The sequence below is a fragment of the Oncorhynchus nerka genome, linkage group LG3, assembly GCF_034236695.1.
Source record: "Oncorhynchus nerka isolate Pitt River linkage group LG3, Oner_Uvic_2.0, whole genome shotgun sequence".
NCBI classification, from domain to species: Eukaryota; Metazoa; Chordata; class Actinopteri; order Salmoniformes; family Salmonidae; genus Oncorhynchus; species Oncorhynchus nerka.
Window position 1 is genome coordinate 15398488 of NC_088398.1, and position 19925 is coordinate 15418412.

The following is a 19925-nucleotide window of genomic DNA, read 5'->3' on the forward strand; positions in this document are numbered from 1 at the left end:
ATCATGGAACGGGCAGTCCTTCCCCGGGAGGAAGAGCAGCTCCGTCTTGCCGAGGTTCAGCTTGAGGTGGTGATCCGTCATCCACACTGATATGTCTGCCAGACATGCAGAGATGCGATTCGCCACCTGGTCATCAGAAGGGGGAAAGGAGAAGATTAATTGTGTGTCGTCTGCATAGCAATGATAGGAGAGACCATGTGAGGTTATGACAGAGCCAAGTGACTTGGTGTATAGCGAGAATAGGAGAGGGCCTAGAACAGAGCCCTGGGGGACACCAGTGGTGAGAGCACGTGGTGAGGAGACGGATTCTCGCCACGCCACCTGGTAGGAGCGACCTGTCAGGTAGGACGCAATCCAAGCGTGGGCCGCGCCGGAGATGCCCAACTTGGAGAGGGTGGAGAGGAGGATCTGATGGTTCACAGTATCGAAGGCAGCCGATAGGTCTAGAAGGATGAGAGCAGAGGAGAGAGAGTTAGCTTTAGCAGTGCGGAGCGCCTCCGTGATACAGAGAAGAGCAGTCTCAGTTGAATGACTAGTCTTGAAACCTGACTGATTTGGATCAAGAAGGTCATTCTGAGAGAGATAGCGGGAGAGCTGGCCAAGGACGGCACGTTCAAGGGTTTTGGAGAGAAAAGAAAGAAGGGATACTGGTCTGTAGTTGTTGACATCGGAGGGATCGAGTGTAGGTTTTTTCAGAAGGGGTGCAACTCTCGCTCTCTTGAAGACGGAAGGGACGTAGCCAGCGGTCAGGGATGAGTTGATGAGCGAGGTGAGGTAAGGGAGAAGGTCTCCGGAAATGGTCTGGAGAAGAGAGGAGGGGATAGGGTCAAGCGGGCAGGTTGTTGGGCGGCCGGCCGTCACAAGACGCGAGATTTCATCTGGAGAGAGAGGGAGAAAGAGGTCAGAGCACAGGGTAGGGCAGTGTGAGCAGAACCAGCGGTGTCGTTTGACTTAGCAAACGAGGATCGGATGTCGTCGACCTTCTTTTCAAAATGGTTGACGAAGTCATCTGCAGAGAGGGAGGGGGGAGGAGGATTCAGGAGGGAGGAGAAGGTGGCAAAGAGCTTCCTAGGGTTAGAGGCAGATGCTTGGAATTTAGAGTGGTAGAAAGTGGCTTTAGCAGCAGCGACAGAAGAGGAAAATGTAGAGAGGAGGGAGTGAAAGGATGCCAGGTCCGCAGGGAGGCGAGTTTTCCTCCATTTCCGCTCGGCTGCCCGGAGCCCTGTTCTGTGAGCTCGCAATGAGTCGTCGAGCCACGGAGCGGGAGGGGAGGACCGAGCCGGCCTGGAGGATAGGGGACATAGAGAGTCAAAGGATGCAGAAAGGGAGGAGAGGAGGGTTGAGGAGGCAGAATCAGGAGATAGGTTGGAGAAGGTTTGAGCAGAGGGAAGAGATGATAGGATGGAAGAGGAGAGAGTAGCGGGGGAGAGAGAGCGAAGGTTGGGACGGCGCGATACCATCCGAGTAGGGGCAGTGTGGGAAGTGTTGGATGAGAGCGAGAGGGAAAAGGATACAAGGTAGTGGTCGGAGACTTGGAGGGGGGAGTTGCAATGAGGTTAGTGGAAGAACAGCATCTAGTAAAGATGAGGTTGAGCGTATTGCCTGCCTTGTGAGTAGGGGGGGAAGGTGAGAGGGAGAGGTCAAAAGAGGAGAGGAGTGGAAAGAAGGAGGCAGAGAGGAATGAGTCAAAGGTAGACGTGGGGAGGTTAAAGTCGCCCAGAACTGTGAGAGGTGAGCCATCCTCAGGAAAGGAGCTTATCAAGGCATCAAGCTCATTGATGAACTCTCCGAGGGAACCTGGAGGGCGATAAATGATAAGGATGTTAAGCTTGAAAGGGCTGGTAACTGTGACAGCATGGAATTCAAAGGAGGCGATAGACAGATGGGTAAGGGGAGAAAGAGAGAATGACCACTTGGGAGTGATGAGGATCCCGGTGCCACCACCCCGCTGACCAGAAGCTCTCGGGGTGTGCGAGAACACGTGGGCGGACGAAGAGAGAGCAGTAGGAGTAGCAGTGTTATCTGTGGTGATCCATGTTTCCGTCAGTGCCAAGAAGTCGAGGGACTGGAGGGAGGCATAGGCTGAGATGAACTCTGCCTTGTTGGCCGCAGATCGGCAGTTCCAGAGGCTACCGGAGACCTGGAACTCCACGTGGGTCGTGCGCGCTGGGACCACCAGATTAGGGTGGCCGCGGCCACGCGGTGTGGAGCGTTTGTATGGTCTGTGCAGAGAGGAGAGAACAGGGATAGACAGACACATAGTTGACAGGCTACAGAAGAGGCTACGCTAATGCAAAGGAGATTGGAATGACAAGTGGACTACACGTCTCGAATGTTCAGAAAGTTGAGCTTACGTAGCAAGAATCTTATTGACTAAAATGATTAAAAATGATACAGTACTGCTGAAGTAGGCTAGCTGGCAGTGGCTGCGTTGTTGACTTTGTAGGCTAGCTGGCAGTGGCTGCGTTGTTGATTCGGGGGCTAGCTGGCTAGCTAGCAGTGTTGATTACGTTACGTTGCGTTAAAAGAACGACAATAGCTGGCTAGGTAACCTAGAAAATTGCTCTAGACTACACGATTATCTTTGATACAGAGACGGCTATGTAGCTAGCTATGTAGCTAGCTACGATCAAACAAATCAAACCGTTGTACTGTAATGAGATGAAATGAAAATGTGATACTACCTGTGGAGCGAGGCGGAATGCGACCGGGTTGTTGAGTTCTAATCGGTAGACGTTGGCTAGCTGTTGGCTAGCTAGCAGTGTCTCCTACGTTAAGGACGACAAATAGCTGGCTAGCTAACCTCGGTAAATTAAGATAATCACTCTAAAAACTACACACTCTAAACTACACAATTATCTTGGATACGAAGACAGCAAAGACAACTATGTAGCTAGCTAACACTACACTAATCAAGTCGTTCAGTTGAGGGTAATAGTTTCTACAAATTTTATCAGCATATCGATTGCGCAACCAGGGGTGGTAAAACCTTGGATCATTGTTACTCTAACTTCCGCGACGCATATAAGGCCCTGCCCCGCCCCCCTTTCGGAAAAGCTGACCACGACTCCATTTGGTTGATCCCTGCCTACAGGCAGAAACTTAAACAAGAGGCTCCCACGCTGAGGTCTGTCCAACGCTGGTCAGACCAAGCTGACTCCACACTCCAAGACTGCTTCCATCACGTGGACTGGGACATGTTTCGTATTGCGTCAGATAAAAATATTGACGAATACGCTGATTCGGTGTGCGAGTTCATTAGAACGTGCGTTGAAGATGTCGTTCCCATAGCAACGATAAAAACATTCCCTAACCAGAAACCGTGGATTGATGGCAGCATTCGCGTGAAACTGAAAGCGCGAACCACTGCTTTTAATCAGGGCAAGGTGTCTGGCAACATGACCGAATACAAACAGTGCAGCTATTCCCTCCGCAAGGCTATTAAACAAGCTAAGCGTCAGTACAGAGACAAAGTAGAATCTCAATTCAACGGCACAGACACAAGAGGCATGTGGCAGGGTCTACAGTCAATCACGGACTACAAGAAGAAACCCAGCCCAGTCACGGACCAGGATGTCTTGCTCCCAGGCAGACTAAATAACTTTTTTGCCCGCTTTGAGGACAATACAGTGCCACTGACACGGCCTGCAACGAAAACATGCGGTCTCTCCTTCACTGCAGCTGAGGTGAGTAAGACATTTAAACGTGTTAACCCTCGCAAGGCTGCAGGCCCAGACGGCATCCCCAGCCGCGCCCTCAGAGCATGCGCAGACCAGTTGGCCGGTGTGTTTACTTTGAGAGACTAGTCAAGGACCATATCACCTCCACCCTACCTGACACCCTAGACCCACTACAATTTGCTTACCGCCCAAATAGGTCCACAGACGATGTAATCTCAACCACACTGCACACTGCCCTAACCCACCTGGACAAGAGGAATACCTATGTGAGAATGCTGTTCATCGACTACAGCTCGGCATTCAACACCATAGTACCCTCCAAGCTCGTCATCAAGCTCGAGACCCTGGGTCTCGACCCCGCCCTGTGCAACTGGGTACTGGACTTCCTGACGGGCCGCCCCAGGTGGTGAGGGTAGGCAACAACATCTCCTCCCCACTGATCCTCAACACGGGGCCCCACAAGGGTGCGTTCTGAGCCCTCTCCTGTACTCCCTGTTCACCCACGACTGCGTGGCCACGCACGCCTCCAACTCAATCATCAAGTTTGCGGACGACACAACAGTGGTAGGCTTGATTACCAACAACGACGAGACGGCCTACAGGGAGGAGGTGAGGGCCCTCGGAGTGTGGTGTCAGGAAAATAACCTCACACTCAACGTCAACAAAACTAAGGAGATGATTGTGGACTTCAGGAAACAGCAGAGGGAACACCCCCCTATCCACATCGATGGAACAGTAGTGGAGAGGGTAGCAAGTTTTAAGTTCCTCGGCATACACATCACAGACAAACTGAATTGGTCCACTCACACTGACAGCGTCGTGAAGAAGGCGCAGCAGCGCCTCTTCAACCTCAGGAGGCTGAAGAAATTCGGCTTGTCACCAAAAGCACTCACAAACTTCTACAGATGCACAATCGAGAGCATCCTGGCGGGCTGTATCACCGCCTGGTACGGCAACTGCTCCGCCCTCAACCGTAAGGCTCTCCAGAGGGTAGTGAGGTCTGCACAACGCATTACCGGGGGCAAACTACTGGAACTAGAAGCACAAGCATTTCGCTACACTCGCATTAACATCTGCTAACCATGTGTATGTGACAAATAAAATTTGATTTGATTTGATTTGATTTGGATTGAGGTTAGATTGAGGTCAGGTTAGGTTTGACCTGAGGTTGGATTGAGGTTAGATTGAGATCAGGTTAGGTTTGACCGGAGGTTGGATTGAGGTTAGATTGAGGTCAGGTTAGGTTTGACCTGTGGTTGGATTGAGGTTAGATTGAGGTCAGGTTAGGTTTGACCTGAGGTTGGATTGAGGTTAGATTGAGGTCAGGTTAGGTTTGACCTGAGGTTGGATTGAGGTTAGATTGAGGTCAGGTTAGGTTTGACCGGAGGTTGGATTGAGGTTAGATTGAGGTCAGACTGGTGAACTAGTTAACTAGTTACCTGAGGTCAGTCTCTGAGAACCTCCTCCGCAGCATTTCCTCTTCATTCTCCTCCTCCTGTGACTTCTGTGTGGTCCTCCTCTCACCTCCTTCCTCTTTAGCCTCCTCCTGCCCTTCCCTCTGTTTACCCTGCCCTCTATGTGTACCCCCCGCTCCCCCTCCCACTTCCTCTCGCCAAACTTCCTCTTCCTCCAGCACCTCCCCCAAATGTTCATCCCCTTCCCGTGATTGGTTCCTTGATTCGGAATAGATGAGGACGTAACAGAAGCGCAAACGCGGCGCATGCAAAGCAGAAAGGAAACGAAAGAAAGGTATGTGAAACCAAACTGCAGAAATAAGGTCAACAATGAGAAAAAAATGGGACATACATAAAACAGCAAAACTCAAATAAACTAAAAGCAAAAAAACATGCATATCTGTTTCAGTTATGTTTCAACACGAGACAAACCATACAGCATTGTTTCACACTAATATGAGTTACCAGTTACGAGCAAACCCCAACCTGAAGCAGTAGAGTTCAAACATTTAGCTCTATTTTCACCTAGGCAGAGCCAAACCTGAACTCACTGGACAGTGGGAAATAGCACAATGCTAGCTGTGCATTTCCCTCTAAAGTTAAGAAACCAAGTGAAAACTCTTTTCATTGTGGAAAATGTCTGTACTTGGCAACTTTAGTTGGAAGAAAGCTTCACGGCCTTTGGGGTTTGCCCATCCCTGGCAAGGCAGAGGTGTTGGACCTAGGGCTTCTGTCTCCCCTTGGTGTGTTGCTGCATCCTACCTGATCTTCTGCTTTCCTCGCGGCCGTTCTGACTGGACAGACATGTAGCTCGTGCTGCTGAACCGAGAGGCACTACTGGTTCTCGACACAGCGGACACGTCGCTTACATCACTGTCCGAAGACTTGGCTGACATGTTGTCTGAACCCCGCTGACCATCCCTCCTCTGTAAAGGAGAAACACACACCACTCAGCACACAACTAAAAATAGACTTGGAAATACTACTTTGTTGTAATTATTTTGTCCTTTTTTCCACTATTGTACAGAACATTAAGGACACCTTCCTAATTATTGAGTTGCACCCCCCCTTTAACCCCCAGAACAGCCTCAATCCGTTGGGGCATGGACTCTACAAGGTGTCGAAAGCATGATGCAGGATGCTGGCCAATGTTCCTTTAAACAAAATTAGACACTGAGCAAATTTCAGGTCTGCTGAGTGCAAAATTGAACGTTGTGAAAATTCTGTGCAACTTCAAGTGAGCGTTTACTTTGAACACTGAGGCTTGATGTTAGTTTTAACAGCAGTCAAGTAGGCTACTATGGCTATTTGATCATAATGTAGGCCTACCAGAGTGACCTACCATTAAAAACAGTGGAGAACATGCATCCCATAACAGTTTAACATGCAAATAGCTGTTCTATCATTCAGTCTACAGTAACAGCCAATGTGTGGTGTTCAATGTAGGCTACATTCCATTAGATTAAAAAAACTAAAAAACATGCAGGGCTTGACAATAACCTTCATCACACAGACAAGGAGGTGACTGAAAATGTTGTTGGTTTGTTTGATGCAAGAAACTACTTTGCAAAATAAAATACATTATTATTCCCATACCATTACTACAGAGAATCAAACAAATTATGCCACCCTCTGCCTACTGCCAAAAAATACAACATTTCCCCTTTAAGACAAAAAAAGCTCTTCATGCTGGCCCATGTTGACTCCAATGCTTCCCACAGTTGTGTTACATTGGCTGGTTCTCCTTTGGGTGGTGGACCATTCTTGATACACATGGGAAACGATTGAGCGTGAAAAACCCAGTGGAGGCTACTGAGGAGATAAAGGTTCATAATAATGGCTGGAACGGAGCAAATGGAGACCATGTGTTTGATACCAGTCCACTGATGCCGCTCCAGCCATGACCATGAGCCCGTCCTCCCCAATTAAGGTGCCACCAACCTCCTGTGCACCTGGCACCATACCCTGCTCAAAGGCACTTCAATCTTTTTTCTTACCCATTCACCCTCTGAATGGCGCACATACACAATCCATGTCTCAATTGCCTCAAGGCTTAAAAATCCTTCTTTAACCTGTCTCCTCCCCTTCATCTACACTGATGGAAGTGGATTTGGAAGTGACATTTTCTATTTAGAAAAAACACTCTTATCCAGAGCTACTTACAGGAGCAGTTAGGGTTAGGTGCCTTGCTCAAGAGAACATCGACATATTTATCACCTTGTCAACGCGGGGATTTGAACCAGCAACCTTTCTTGCCCAACCGTAGCTACCTTAACCACTAGGATACCTGTCACCTACATAAATAAGGGATCATAGCTTTCACCTGGATTCACCTGGTCAGTCTATGTCATGGTGGTCATAATGTTTTGTACACTCAGTGTACAGTGGGGCAAAAAAGTATTTAGTCAGCCACCAATTGTGAAAGTTCTCCCACTTAACCTGTTGCTCCTACCCTCTACTTTTTTGAACATTTTGTTAAAAATCGCGCAACATTTCAGCACCCTGCTACTCATGCCAGGAATATAGTACGTTCATATGGTTAGAATGTGTGGATAGGAAACCCTCGGACGTTTTTAAAACTGGTTAAATCACGACTGTGGCTATTACATAACGTGCGTTACATCGGAAAGCGCAGGAAAACCTGATCACAGAAAATGGAAATAAATATCCTTGCGCCACTTCCAGCAATTGTTAACAGTGAGCCGAATTAGATAAGACCGAGCATTCAACTCCCACAGCATCCCCATGTTGTCTAGAGTCTTGTGAATTGAATCCTCTTTGATTCTTGGTTGAACCGAAACAGGGGCACCACTTACCTCCGGTCTCCGCCCAGATCATTCCGGAAGAGCTCTCTCGTGAAATTTTTTCCAAGACGACAGCTAATGATTTTGACATCGCCTATGGATGATTTTTATCGCTTATTAACGTTTACTAATACCTAAAGTAGCATTACAAACGTATTTCGAAGTGTTTTATGAAAGTTTATCGTCTACTTTTTGAATTTTAAAAAATGACGTTACGTTGTGAAATCGCTGTTTTTTTCGTTTATCACACAGTCTACATATAACGATATCTTGGCTTTATATGGCCCGATTTAATCGAAATAAAGACCCAATAGTGTTTATGGGACATCTAGGAGTGCCAACAAAGAAGATGGTGAAAGGTAATGACTGTTTTCTATTTTATTGTGCGGTTTGTGTAACGCCGAAATGCTAATTATTTTGTTTACGTCCCCTGCTGTGCTTTTGTGTTGAAGTGTATTGGTGCATGCTATCAGATAATAGCTTCTCATGCTGTCGCCGAAAAGCATTTTCAAAATCTGACTTGTTGCCTGGATTCACAACGAGTGTAGCTTTAATTTGATACCCTGCATGTGTATTTTAATTAACTTTTGAGTTTTAACTAATACTATTAGCATTTAGCGTAGCGCATTTGCATTTCCAGAGCTCTAGTTGGGACGCAAGCGTCCCAAGTAGAGGCAAGAGGTTAAAAAGATGAGAGAGGCCTGCAATTTTCATCATAGGTACACTTCAACTATGACAGACAAGATAAGGAAAAAAAATCCAGAAAATCACATTGTAGGATTTTTAATGAATTTATTTGCAAATTATGGTGGAAAATAAGTATTTGGTCAAAAACAAAAGTTTATCTCAATACTTTGTTATATACCCTTTGTTGGCAATGACAGAGGACAAACGTTTCCTTTCTTCACAAGGTTTTCACACACTGTTGCTGGTATTTTGGCCCATTCCTCCATGCAGATCTCCTCTAGAGCAGTGATGTTTTGGGGCTGTTGCTGGGCAACACAGACTTTCAACTCCCTCCAAATGTTTTCTATGGGGTTGAGATCTGGAGACTGGCTAGGCCACTCCAGGATCTTGAAATGCTTCTTACGAAGCCACTCCTTCGTTGCCCGGGCGGTGTGTTTGGGATAATTGTCATGCTGAAAGACCCAGCCATGTTTCATCTTCAATGCCCTTGCTGATGGAAGGAGGTTTTCACTCAAAATCACACGATACATGGCCCCATTCATTCTTTCCTTTACACGGATCAGTCGTACTGGTCCATTTGCAGAAAAACAGCCCCAAAGCATGATGTTTCCACCCCCATACTTCACAGTATGTATGGTGTTCTTTGAATGCAACTCGGCATTCTTTGTCCTCCAAACACGACGAGTTGAGTTTTTACCAAAAAGTTATATTTTGGTTTCATCTGACCATATGACATTCTCCCAATCTTCTTCTGGATCATCCAAATGCTCTCTAGCAAACTTCAGACGGGCCTGGACATGTACTGGCTTAAAGAAGAAGTTACAGGTCTGTGAGAGCCAGAAATCTTGTTTGTTTGTAGGTGACCATTTTCCACCATAATTTACAAATAAATTAATAAAAAATCCTACAATGTGATTTTCTGGATTATTTTTTCTCATTTTGTCTGTCATAGTTGAAGTGTACCTATGATTAAAATTACTTTCACAATTGGTGGCTGACTAAATACTTTTTTGCCCCACTGTATGTGATGTAGATAATAAACTATTTTAAATAGTCTATTGCAAGGGTTATATTCTTGTGGGGAAGGAATTTATCAAAGTTTTAATTAGAAAATTATAAGACAAAGGACAATAGAACAAACTTTCATGTGGCCAAAATCTTTGCTTTCAATGATTCGTTGGCTTTATAAGGAGATCTGTTCGTCCTAAAACAATTGTTAGCCAAAGAGCAGCTCATTCACATTCATTACGGCCAATGTTCTAGGAGGAGGACACAGAGAAATACTAGGTTATATAACCAAATAATCTGGAGCGATAGTAAATTGTTCTCTGTAAAGCCAAAATGTAAGCTAATCAAAATCATTTGGCATAAACAAGAAATGGGAAAATGATATTTTTCTTAGTTTTTTTTTTACAGCAAGTTGGTGAACCAAGACATGATGTTAAAACAAATGAAAATCATCTGCAAAGAAAGAGATTGTATATTAAAAGCTGCTCTGTGTCCAGTTTGTTAAAATACGGTTGTAGTTCGTGGCACTCCTCACAACTAACAGAGTTGACAAATGTTTATTTTTATAGAACTATAAGTGTAATGCATTCTTAGTCTATTCCAGGGCAGTAGTTATCATTCCACACACTTAAAAGGAAGACAGGACAGGATGGACATGCTTTCTCTTATAAGGCTTGGCTCAGGCTCTGGCGAGGCCCCCAGGGCTCTTTATAAACACACTACACTTACAGCAACTACAGTCTGTGTGACTCTGGACACAGTCACTGCTACATTCCAGGGATTCACAGGGTCGATATAATACCTCATGTATGTACGTATACTTGTTCATGAAGCTTGCCAAATTGTGAATACTGCTGTAATGGGTGTTTGGAAACAAGTGTTTTACATTTTTTGATGTCTCGCCATGGGTTTGAGTATGATGCTGTTAACATCCTGCTCGGCTTTAAATTTGATTCCTGCGTGGGTCACATTTACTGAACATTTTCTGTGTTAGCCGTAAGTCAGTTTGTATACAAAGTGTCTACTTAATGACCATGTTATGAATAGAAAAGGAAGGAAGGGCTGATATTGGCCTTGCCTTAAGAGTGATAGTCCTGCTTCACGTGTCCTGAACATGGATGTGTTAAAGTAACTCCAAGTCAGTTTGTTGGGAGAAATAGTGTGATGCTAACAATGTTCTACTTATGAAAGGGAAAGGAGGGCTGTGTCACTGTGTCTTGCCTTGTAGTCCTGTTCCAGTCTGGAGTCGCACCCGGCCCCCTGCTTGAACTTGTTCACCTTCAGCTTCATCTGTCTGGTCCTCTCCTCCACATCCATAGCACCTAGGGAGCAGAGTGGTCAGTGGAGGTCATACTCAGGAATAGGGAAATCCTGGTTGGAAGACTCCCAGAATCACAAGGGAATCATCTGTTATCCTCCAACCAGGATTTCTGGAAAACCTGGGAATTTGGGGGAAATTCACAAATTTTTGCAACGCTACTCAGGAATAGTCTTTTGAAATTTTTTGGGGTTCTGGTATAAAGCACTGACCGAAAAAGTCCTCACGATATCAGCATAAAAAAAGGTTTCTACTTTGATTTAGGAATCCCGCATTACTATGATCCAAAGACTTATTCGGGTATCATTTTCACATGACAACGTTATTGTATAAAAGTGCTGCATGCAGCGTTCAGAGTTAGTTCACCCAGACACCAACAGTCAGTCAGTCCATGATGTCACATAGAGCTGGCAAAATGAACAGTCGGAAAACACAAACAACAACTTGTAAGAGATATTCCATTTCATAATGAAGGGGTTCACTTGGAGTTTACATGAAGGGTTTGAATGAAAGGTGTCAGTTATTCCGTGTCAAAATCTCAGACATGCTCTGTTGGGTCTGGAGCCCTAACTTTACTATACAACCTCTTTGCCATAGTTTATTTTACTGAATGAATTATTCATCATATTTCTTGCAAGCAGCTACCAACCTCCCAGAGCTCACATAGGCTTTGGGGGCTAAACGTGACTGTCCACATGCCACAGTGAGCATGCCAGGTCAGTCAGGTCTGTTAGGTCAGTCAGTCAGTCTATAGTGTGGGGAGTATTCAGATCAGAGGAACCCTATTCTCTATATAGTGTTCCCAATGTGGCTCTGGTCCAACAGAATACACTCGACTAGGGAATGGGGAAGGTGCCATTTGGGACGGCCTCACTTCGTGATGTCAGGCAGACTACAGTAACTCTAGCCGTCTTACCTGCATCACCATTCTCTGGACACACTTTCATTCTCTCTACTTTAGATTTGTATGATGGCGGTGGGGAGAGGAAGCACAGGCGCATAAGAGAAAGAAATCACAAAAACAAAGAGCAAATGAATGTAGAAAGATAATAGATGAGACGAAATGAAGATCTCCAGGATGGGAAATGAAAGGAAATGAAAGGACAGCATCCATGTTAGTTTTTCTGCAACATGTGAATACGATTTCCTGTCCATCAGCTTTATATGACAGTTCATGAGATATGACCTTATGTTGTAGAACAACAGAATGAGATGCCATCTTGGTGGCATATCAGGATTCCTAGGTTCTATTTGTACAACATGCCTCAATGAAATGTCGTCAGGGTTGAATATAGCCGAACAACAGACATGTTACAATGAACACAGTTGACATGAATGACCATGCATGCTTACATGTAAGCAAGCACACACAAACTGAGTCAAATCCATCCCCTCCCCCCCAAAAAACATCTCCAACAAGCTCAATCAGCAGGGAAGAATGGACATGAGAAAGCAGGAGTAGGCGGGATGAAGAAGAGGAAGAATGAGGAAGATAAGAAGGAGGTAAAAAGGGGAGGCATACAGAAGAAGGAGGGACAGACCTGAGCTGGTCCAACCTGGTGAGTCCGTGTCTTCTGGGGTCACATGACAAAACACAGACACAGACAGAGGACAGGAGATGGGAGTGAGAGGGGTGACACCATGGACAGGAAGTGATATCACTGTGGAGGACCCTCCTTCACAGTGGCCGCCGCACAGATCGGGTGGGGGTCAGAGTGAGGGGGGGGGGGGCATGATGGACAGGGGTGGCACAAAACGACAACAACAACAAGCACAGAGCACAACAACACAAACAAAATCATACACCACAACAAAGAAAGATCACACCAACACAAATTGCACTAATGGACAGCCAAGGAGAAAAGTGAAGAGAAGAGAAGGGTGCAAGCCAGGCCGGGAGCGGCTGGACTAAAAGACCTGTAGTGTTATTGAAAAACAAAGAGGGGGAAAGGTGAGCTGCTGTGTACTGTCCAGAGGAAAGAGAGCTGAAACAGTCAAGTAGACGTTAAGGATGGGAGGAAGAGCGTTGGAGCTGACAAAGCAGACAGAAACCCTAAAAGACTTGAGGTAGAAGAGAGGCGGTGGGGGAGCCACTTGAGTCAGGGACTAATAGTCTACTGTGGAGAGACAGACAGACAGACAGACAGACAGCCTGGAACATAAACAACCAAAAGCAGGCAGAGAGGTGGCGGTAGATACAAAAGAGAAAGCTACCAGTACCACAACTTTTCTTTCTTTCTTTCTTTCTTTCTTTCTTTCTTTCTTTCTTTCTTTCTTTCTTTCTTTCAGAAACCTTGTTGTTGTGATTGAGGCTGAGGCACAGAGAGAGTAGGCCCACCAATACCCCTGGGAATAAACAGGTTACACAACAGAGAGAGCTGGGATCGACTAGCAGCCGCTCTCCTCTCCAGAGCCCCTGTTAGCCTCCAATTAACAACCATCTCCCGCTACTCCAGTACATAATCCCACTCCTATTCCGCCACTGTGTCTTGGGAGGAAAACAGAATGTGCTTAGGTTTTGATGAGCTGTGCTTTCATCAGCCTTTCATTAATCATCCCCTGCCGTGTGCAAATCATCTTGCATAATGGAACCGAGAGAGAGAGAGAGAGAGAGAGAGAGAGAGAGAGAGAGAGAGAGAGAGAGAGAGAGAGAGAGAGAGAGAGATGGAGCACTCACTCCTCCTGGCTCGTCTGTGGCTTCACGCAAGCATAGTGATACACTTACTGTGTTATGCATGTAATGGGGTTGTATTTTCATGGTATTTTGGAAGATACAGTAAGACCCCATTGTGGGCTAAAAGAGATCCAAATAAACAAGGGAATAAACTGTGGCTTCACACAGCCATAGTGATTCCGCTAACTATGACAGGGCAAGCTGTGGTGGGGGTGGTTAGCTCAAAGACCATCTTCACTGAAGTGACACTGTCCACTCCTGGATGTGTGCCCACCTACCCCCCTACTGTTCCTCTTGCCCCCTTCTTGTATGCTTCCATGTTGAAGGCTTTGGTGTACACCCCCTGGGAGACCACCACAAACCACAGCTGCAGCTATACGAGTTGTTGTCTGCATCCCAAATGGCACCCTAATCCCTACGTGGTGTACTATGTACAGTGCCTTGCAAAAGTATTCATCCGCCTTGGCGTTTTTCCTATTTTGTAGCATTACAACCTGTAATTTAAATGTATTTTTATTTGGAGTTCATGTAATGGACATACACAAAATAGTCCAAATTGGTGAAGTGAAATTTAAAAAATAATTTGTTCCAAACAATTATAAAAAATGAAAAATGGAAAAGTGGTGTGTGCATATGTATTCACCCCCTTTGCTTTGAAGCCCCTAAATAAGATCTGGTGCAACCAATTACCTTCAGAAGTCACATAATTAGTTAAATAAAGTTCACCTGTGGGCAATCTAAGTGTCACATGATCGGTCACACGATCTCAGTATATATACACCTGCTCTGAAAGGCCCCAAAGTCTGCAACACCACTAAGAAAGGGGCACCACCAAGCAAGCAGCACCATGAAGACCAAGGAGCTCCAAACAGGTCAGGGACAAAGTTGTGGAGAAGTACAGATCAGGATTGGGTTATAAAACAATATCTGAAACTTTGAACATCCCAAAGAGCACCATTAAATCCATTATTAAAAAATGGAAAGAATATGGCACCACAACAAACCTTCCAAGAGAGGGCCGCCCACGAACACTCATGGACCAGGCAAGGAGGGCATTAATCAGAGGCAACAAAGAGACCAAAGATAACCCTGAAGGAGCTGCAACGCCCCACAGTGGAGACTGGAGTATCTGTCCATAGGACCACTTTAAGCCATACACTCCACAGAGCTGGAATTTACTGAAGAGTGGCCAGAAATAAAAACATTGCTTAAAGAAAAAAATAAGTAAACACGTTTGGTGTTCACCAAAAGGCATGTGGAGACTCCCCAAACATATGGAAGAAGGTACTCTGGTCAGATGAGACTAAAACTGAGCTTTTTGGTCATCAAGGAAAACTCTATGTCTGGCGCAAACCCAACACCTCACATCACCCTGAGAACACCATCCCCACATTGAAGCATGGTGGTGGCAGCCTCATGCTGTGGGGATGTTTGTCATCAGCAGGGACTGAGAAACTGGTCAGAATTGAAGGAATGATGGATGGCGCTAAACACAAGGAAATCCTTGAGGGAAACCTGTTTCAGTCTTCCAGAGATTTGAGACTGGGACAGAGATTCACCTTGCAGCAGGACAATGACCCTAAGCAAACTGCTAAAGCAACACTCAAGTGGTTTAAGGGGAAACATTTAAATGTCTTGGAATGGCCTGGTCAAAGCCAAGACCTCAATCCAATTGAAAATCTGTGGTATGACTTAAAGATTGCTGTACACCAGCAGAACCCATCCAACTTGAAGGAGCTGGAACAGTTTTGCCTTGAATGGGCAAAAATCCCAGTGGCTGGATGTACCAAGCTTATAGAGACATACCCCAAGAGACTTGCAGCTGTAATTGCTGCAAAAGGTGGCTCTACAAAGTATTGACTTTGGGGGGGTGAATAGTTATGCATGCTCAAGTTTTTTTTTTGTGTTATTTCTTGTTTGTTTCATGATCAAATATATTTTGCATCTTCAAAGTGGCAGGCATGTTGTGTAAATCAAACGATACAACCCCCCCAAAAAATATATTTAATTCCAGGTTGTAAGGCAACAAAATAGGAAAAATGCCAAGGGGGTGAATACTTTCGCAAGCCACTGTAGTGAAAAGGGTGCCATGTGGGACAGAGCCGATGTGTAAGGCCAGGTGACGAGACTCTGATTATTGGCCTTAATGTGTAACACACTATAGTCAACATCTGCAGTTAGGTCAATTCCGTCTTCATGAAGTTGAATAATTAAGAGAGGCATGAATAAAACAACACTGTGAGACATCTGCCTTATTCAGCTTTGATCTGATCACACCACCGTGCCAACTCAACTCAACTCACATCATTGTCAAGTCAAGAGATACCCGCTGTAGCTGAACAAAGCGAGCAGGCAATTTTTTGGCTCGTCATCAACAGCATGGTACAAGTTGTAGGTCAATGCGTGTCATCAACAGCATGCTACAACAGCATGGTACAACAGCATGGTAAAAGTCCTAGGTGAACTCATCAATGGTGTACCTTACATAACACAAATAAACTCTGTTTAAAGAATCCTCTATCTAGTCAAATGCATTAGTTGACGCACACCCAAACATTTTGGCGAGGCGCTGACTAACGGAATAGTAAGATTATGTATAACAAAATATAGATAGTCATCAAATAATCATCCTTGTTTTGTTCATCTTGAGTCATATTGTCCAAACACTGACCAGTGCTTGTTGAAAGGGGTCAAAGAGTCATCACCTGACAGCATGAGCATACTGATCCACAGAGTTTTACAATACCTCTGACAGTATGAGCATACTGACCCACAGAGTTTTACAATACCTCTGACAGCATGAGCATACTGACCCACAGAGTTTTACAATACCTCTGACAGCATGAGCATACTAACCCACAGAGTTATACAATACCTCTGACAGCATGAGCATACTGACCCAGAGTTTTACAATACCTCTGACAGCATGAGCATACTGACCCACAGAGTTTTACAATACCTCTGACAGCATGAGCATACTGACCCACATAGTTTTACAATACCTCTGACAGCACGAGCATACTGACCCACAGAGTTTTACAATACCTCTGACAGCATGAGCATACTGACCCACAGAGTTTTGCAATACCTCTGACAGCATGAGCATACTGACCCACATAGTTGTACAATACCTCTGACAGTATGACTGCAAACATTCTATGAATCATAGTTGAATCATGATGGCTTCAGCAGAAAACATATTCATTGATTTCAGCATATTGCTACAGTCACATGTCATGCTTTCACAAAGTAGTGGGTGTATCATAATCTGTGCACTACAGAGAGAGAGAGAGAGAGAGAGAGAGAGAGAGAGAGAGAGAGGGGGAGAGAGACAGAGACAGAGAGAGACAGGGACAGGGAGAGAGAGACAGAGACAGAGAGAGAGAGAGAGAGAGAGAGAGAGAGAGAGACAGGGAGCGAGAGACAGAGAGAGAGAGAGAGACAGGGAGAGAGAGACAGAGACAGAGAGAGAGACAGGGAGAGAGAGAGAGAGACAGAGAAAGAGAGAGAGAGATAGAGATAACAAGAGAGAGAGAGAGAGAGAGAGAGAGAGAGAGAGATAGCAAGAGAGACAGAAAGAGAGAGAGACAGAGACAGAGACAGAGAGCGAGAGACAGAGACAGAAAGAGATAGCAAGAGAGACAGAGAGACAGAGAGAGAGAAAGAGAGAGAGACAGAGACAGAGACAGAGAGCGAGAGACAGAGACAGAAAGAGATAGCAAGAGAGACAGAGAGACAGAGAGAGAGAAAGAGAGAGAGACAGAGATAGACTGACATTGAAGCTTCATTAAAGCTGAAGTCATGAACTACTGCCCTCACTGAGCTACAGTTCAGGAAAGACCACAACACAACATTACAATCCATGGCAAGCAAACTGGTGATAACTAGGAAACTACACCAAGTAAAACAGTCAGTATGCAACTCTTAATTACAATGTGTCCCAGTGTCCTGGTAGCATGGTGCATTTTATCAAGGTGTTAGCTAATGGATCTACTTTCATTCAGCAGTAAGAGAAGCTCTAATGACTATGATCATGGATAACACTTTCAGTGATGCTCATCTCATCTACCTCAAAATGATCTTCAATCAAGTTAATTGTCTCCAGAGGGCCTATATACAATTTCCATTGCTTCCATGGATACTCAACAAGATAATTGAGAAACAAACATTCACAGCTGATTTGCCTGGCAACACTCTTTTACATGTAAATCTACAGCCCAATCAGAAACCATAAGTTATGGAGATTAATTAGACATGTTTAAAAGAAACTAAAATGTCATCGTTTTCAGAGACCCGACCACAAAACAAACTCAGCAAACCACTTACCAAACCAAATCAAACACTACCATGCTGCACTGTATCACTGCACATCACAGAGAGGAGAAGGACAGAGGTCAGAGCCTCTGTGACATTTGGATAAGGATAACCACAGTGAGGGGCCCACAGGGGACAAGATTAGGTTGAAGTCTCCACTCCAAGTGTGTGTCCCAAATGGCACCCTATTCCCTGTATAGTGCAGTACTATTGACCAGTACTCTATGGGTCCTGGTCAAAAGTAGTACACTACATACTGTAGGAAATAGGGTGCAATTTGGGACCGCAGCCCAAGACAAACCTGGCTGTGTTCCTCCCTCAGAAAGAGAATCATTGAGGCTTTTCTGCTGGTCCTCCCATGTCACTTCTGAGGCAGGGCAGGGCAGGGCAGGGAGGGAGAGAGAGACAGACAGACAGACAGACAGACAGACAGACAGACAGACAGACAGACAGACAGACAGACAGAGACAGACAGACAGACAGACAGACAGACAGACAGACAGACAGACAGACAGACAGAGACAGACAGAGACAGACAGACAGACAGACAGACAGACAGACAGACAGACAGACAGACAGACAGAGACAGACAGAGACAGACAGACAGACAGACAGACAGACAGAGACAGACAGACAGACAGACAGACAGACAGAGACAGACAGACAGACAGACAGACAGACAGACAGACAGACAGACAGACAGACAGACAGACAGAGGAGCTATTGACAACACTCACAGTAGAGGGGCATGGAGCTCCTTTCATTAAGCAAACAACAACAAACAGTGTTCCTGTCAAAGATAATTTTTCGTCTTGTGTACATTTATGGCAATAAAGCGTTTTGAATTGAATGAACCTTTCCTATTTAAACATGTGGGATGGATTCCATCAAGATTCACCATGAATCTATAACTCTCTCTCTCCATTAATGGTGCTGCACTCAGGAAACCCCTAAGATACCTCACTGACAGTCACCTGGGAGAGAACACAGTTCATCCTGTGGTGAAGAGAGTTATGGTCAGCTATATGGTTAACACTCACAACCCATTATATGGATCATGGGTACAGGGGCATGGGAGGAATCAACATATATATATATTTAATACATTTATTTCTATGGATGGGATACATTGAATGGGTATTAGGAGCCACACAATGTTGTTAAAAAAATCTACAGGATAGGCAAAAGAAAAATACAGCTGTATTAATTAATCGGTTTAATTATCATGAATATGTAGACCGCGTTTGCCTGTGTGTCTTCATTGTGAAACGAAGTCGCGACAGGGAAAGGCAGCCAGGTTCAGCACTGCAATCATGGACAGCTCCTTACTAAAGATTATGAATTTTGCGCCATCTGCTGGCCAGTAGTGGTAATGGTCTTCTGAATTGATGGACTATCTTAATTTAACCCTGTTTCTCACAGCAGGAAAATAATTCTGCAGCAACAAGAAATGTAAATTAATGGACATTTTTGTAGGGGTTGACACATCTTTCGTTAGGTCAAATCAAGTCTGACATTTTCAAGTGGAAATTACAAACTTTAGAAGCCTTTTTAAACCTTGAATAGACTACAATTTGTATTTCCTGCTGTGCAAAGAAATTCTCTGTGATAACAGAGTGATCAAATGAATACAGCAGATCTGTTTTTTGTTGGCCCATTATCAAGAATGATATTTACAAGCTGTTATCGACAGTTTCATGACAATTGGCATTTAAATTGCAACATCTACTAACGACCAACAACCAGTTGCATGAATGTTGTGTCTAAGGTGACTGGTTCAACTTAAACTCTTCAAACTGCAATCCCAGCATGCATCCCTTTTCCTCCACTAGATTTACTTCAATCTCAATAAGTGGTGCTTTGACTGAAGCACGAAAATCTTACATGTCTAATTGAAATGATCTTTAATTCCAAACGGTAGATTTGACCATGGAGCTATACAGTATATATAACTAATACTGTTCCATTGAATTGTGTGGTTGTGAC

General features: G+C 44.9%; 1 protein-coding gene across 4 annotated transcripts in view; it reads right to left on the bottom strand.

Annotated features, from left to right (window-relative positions):
- Nucleotides 1-19925, bottom strand: part of rims2a (regulating synaptic membrane exocytosis 2a) — a 135037-nt gene that overhangs the window by 45202 nt on the left and 69910 nt on the right. For all 4 annotated transcript variants that reach the window (XM_065008801.1, XM_065008799.1, XM_065008797.1 and 1 more), the window contains 2 exons: nucleotides 10855-10955; nucleotides 5897-6060 (listed from right to left, as the gene is read on the bottom strand). In XM_065008801.1, the coding sequence (XP_064864873.1) occupies nucleotides 5897-6060; nucleotides 10855-10955 (265 nt within the window). The remainder of the gene's footprint in view (nucleotides 1-5896; nucleotides 6061-10854; nucleotides 10956-19925) is intronic.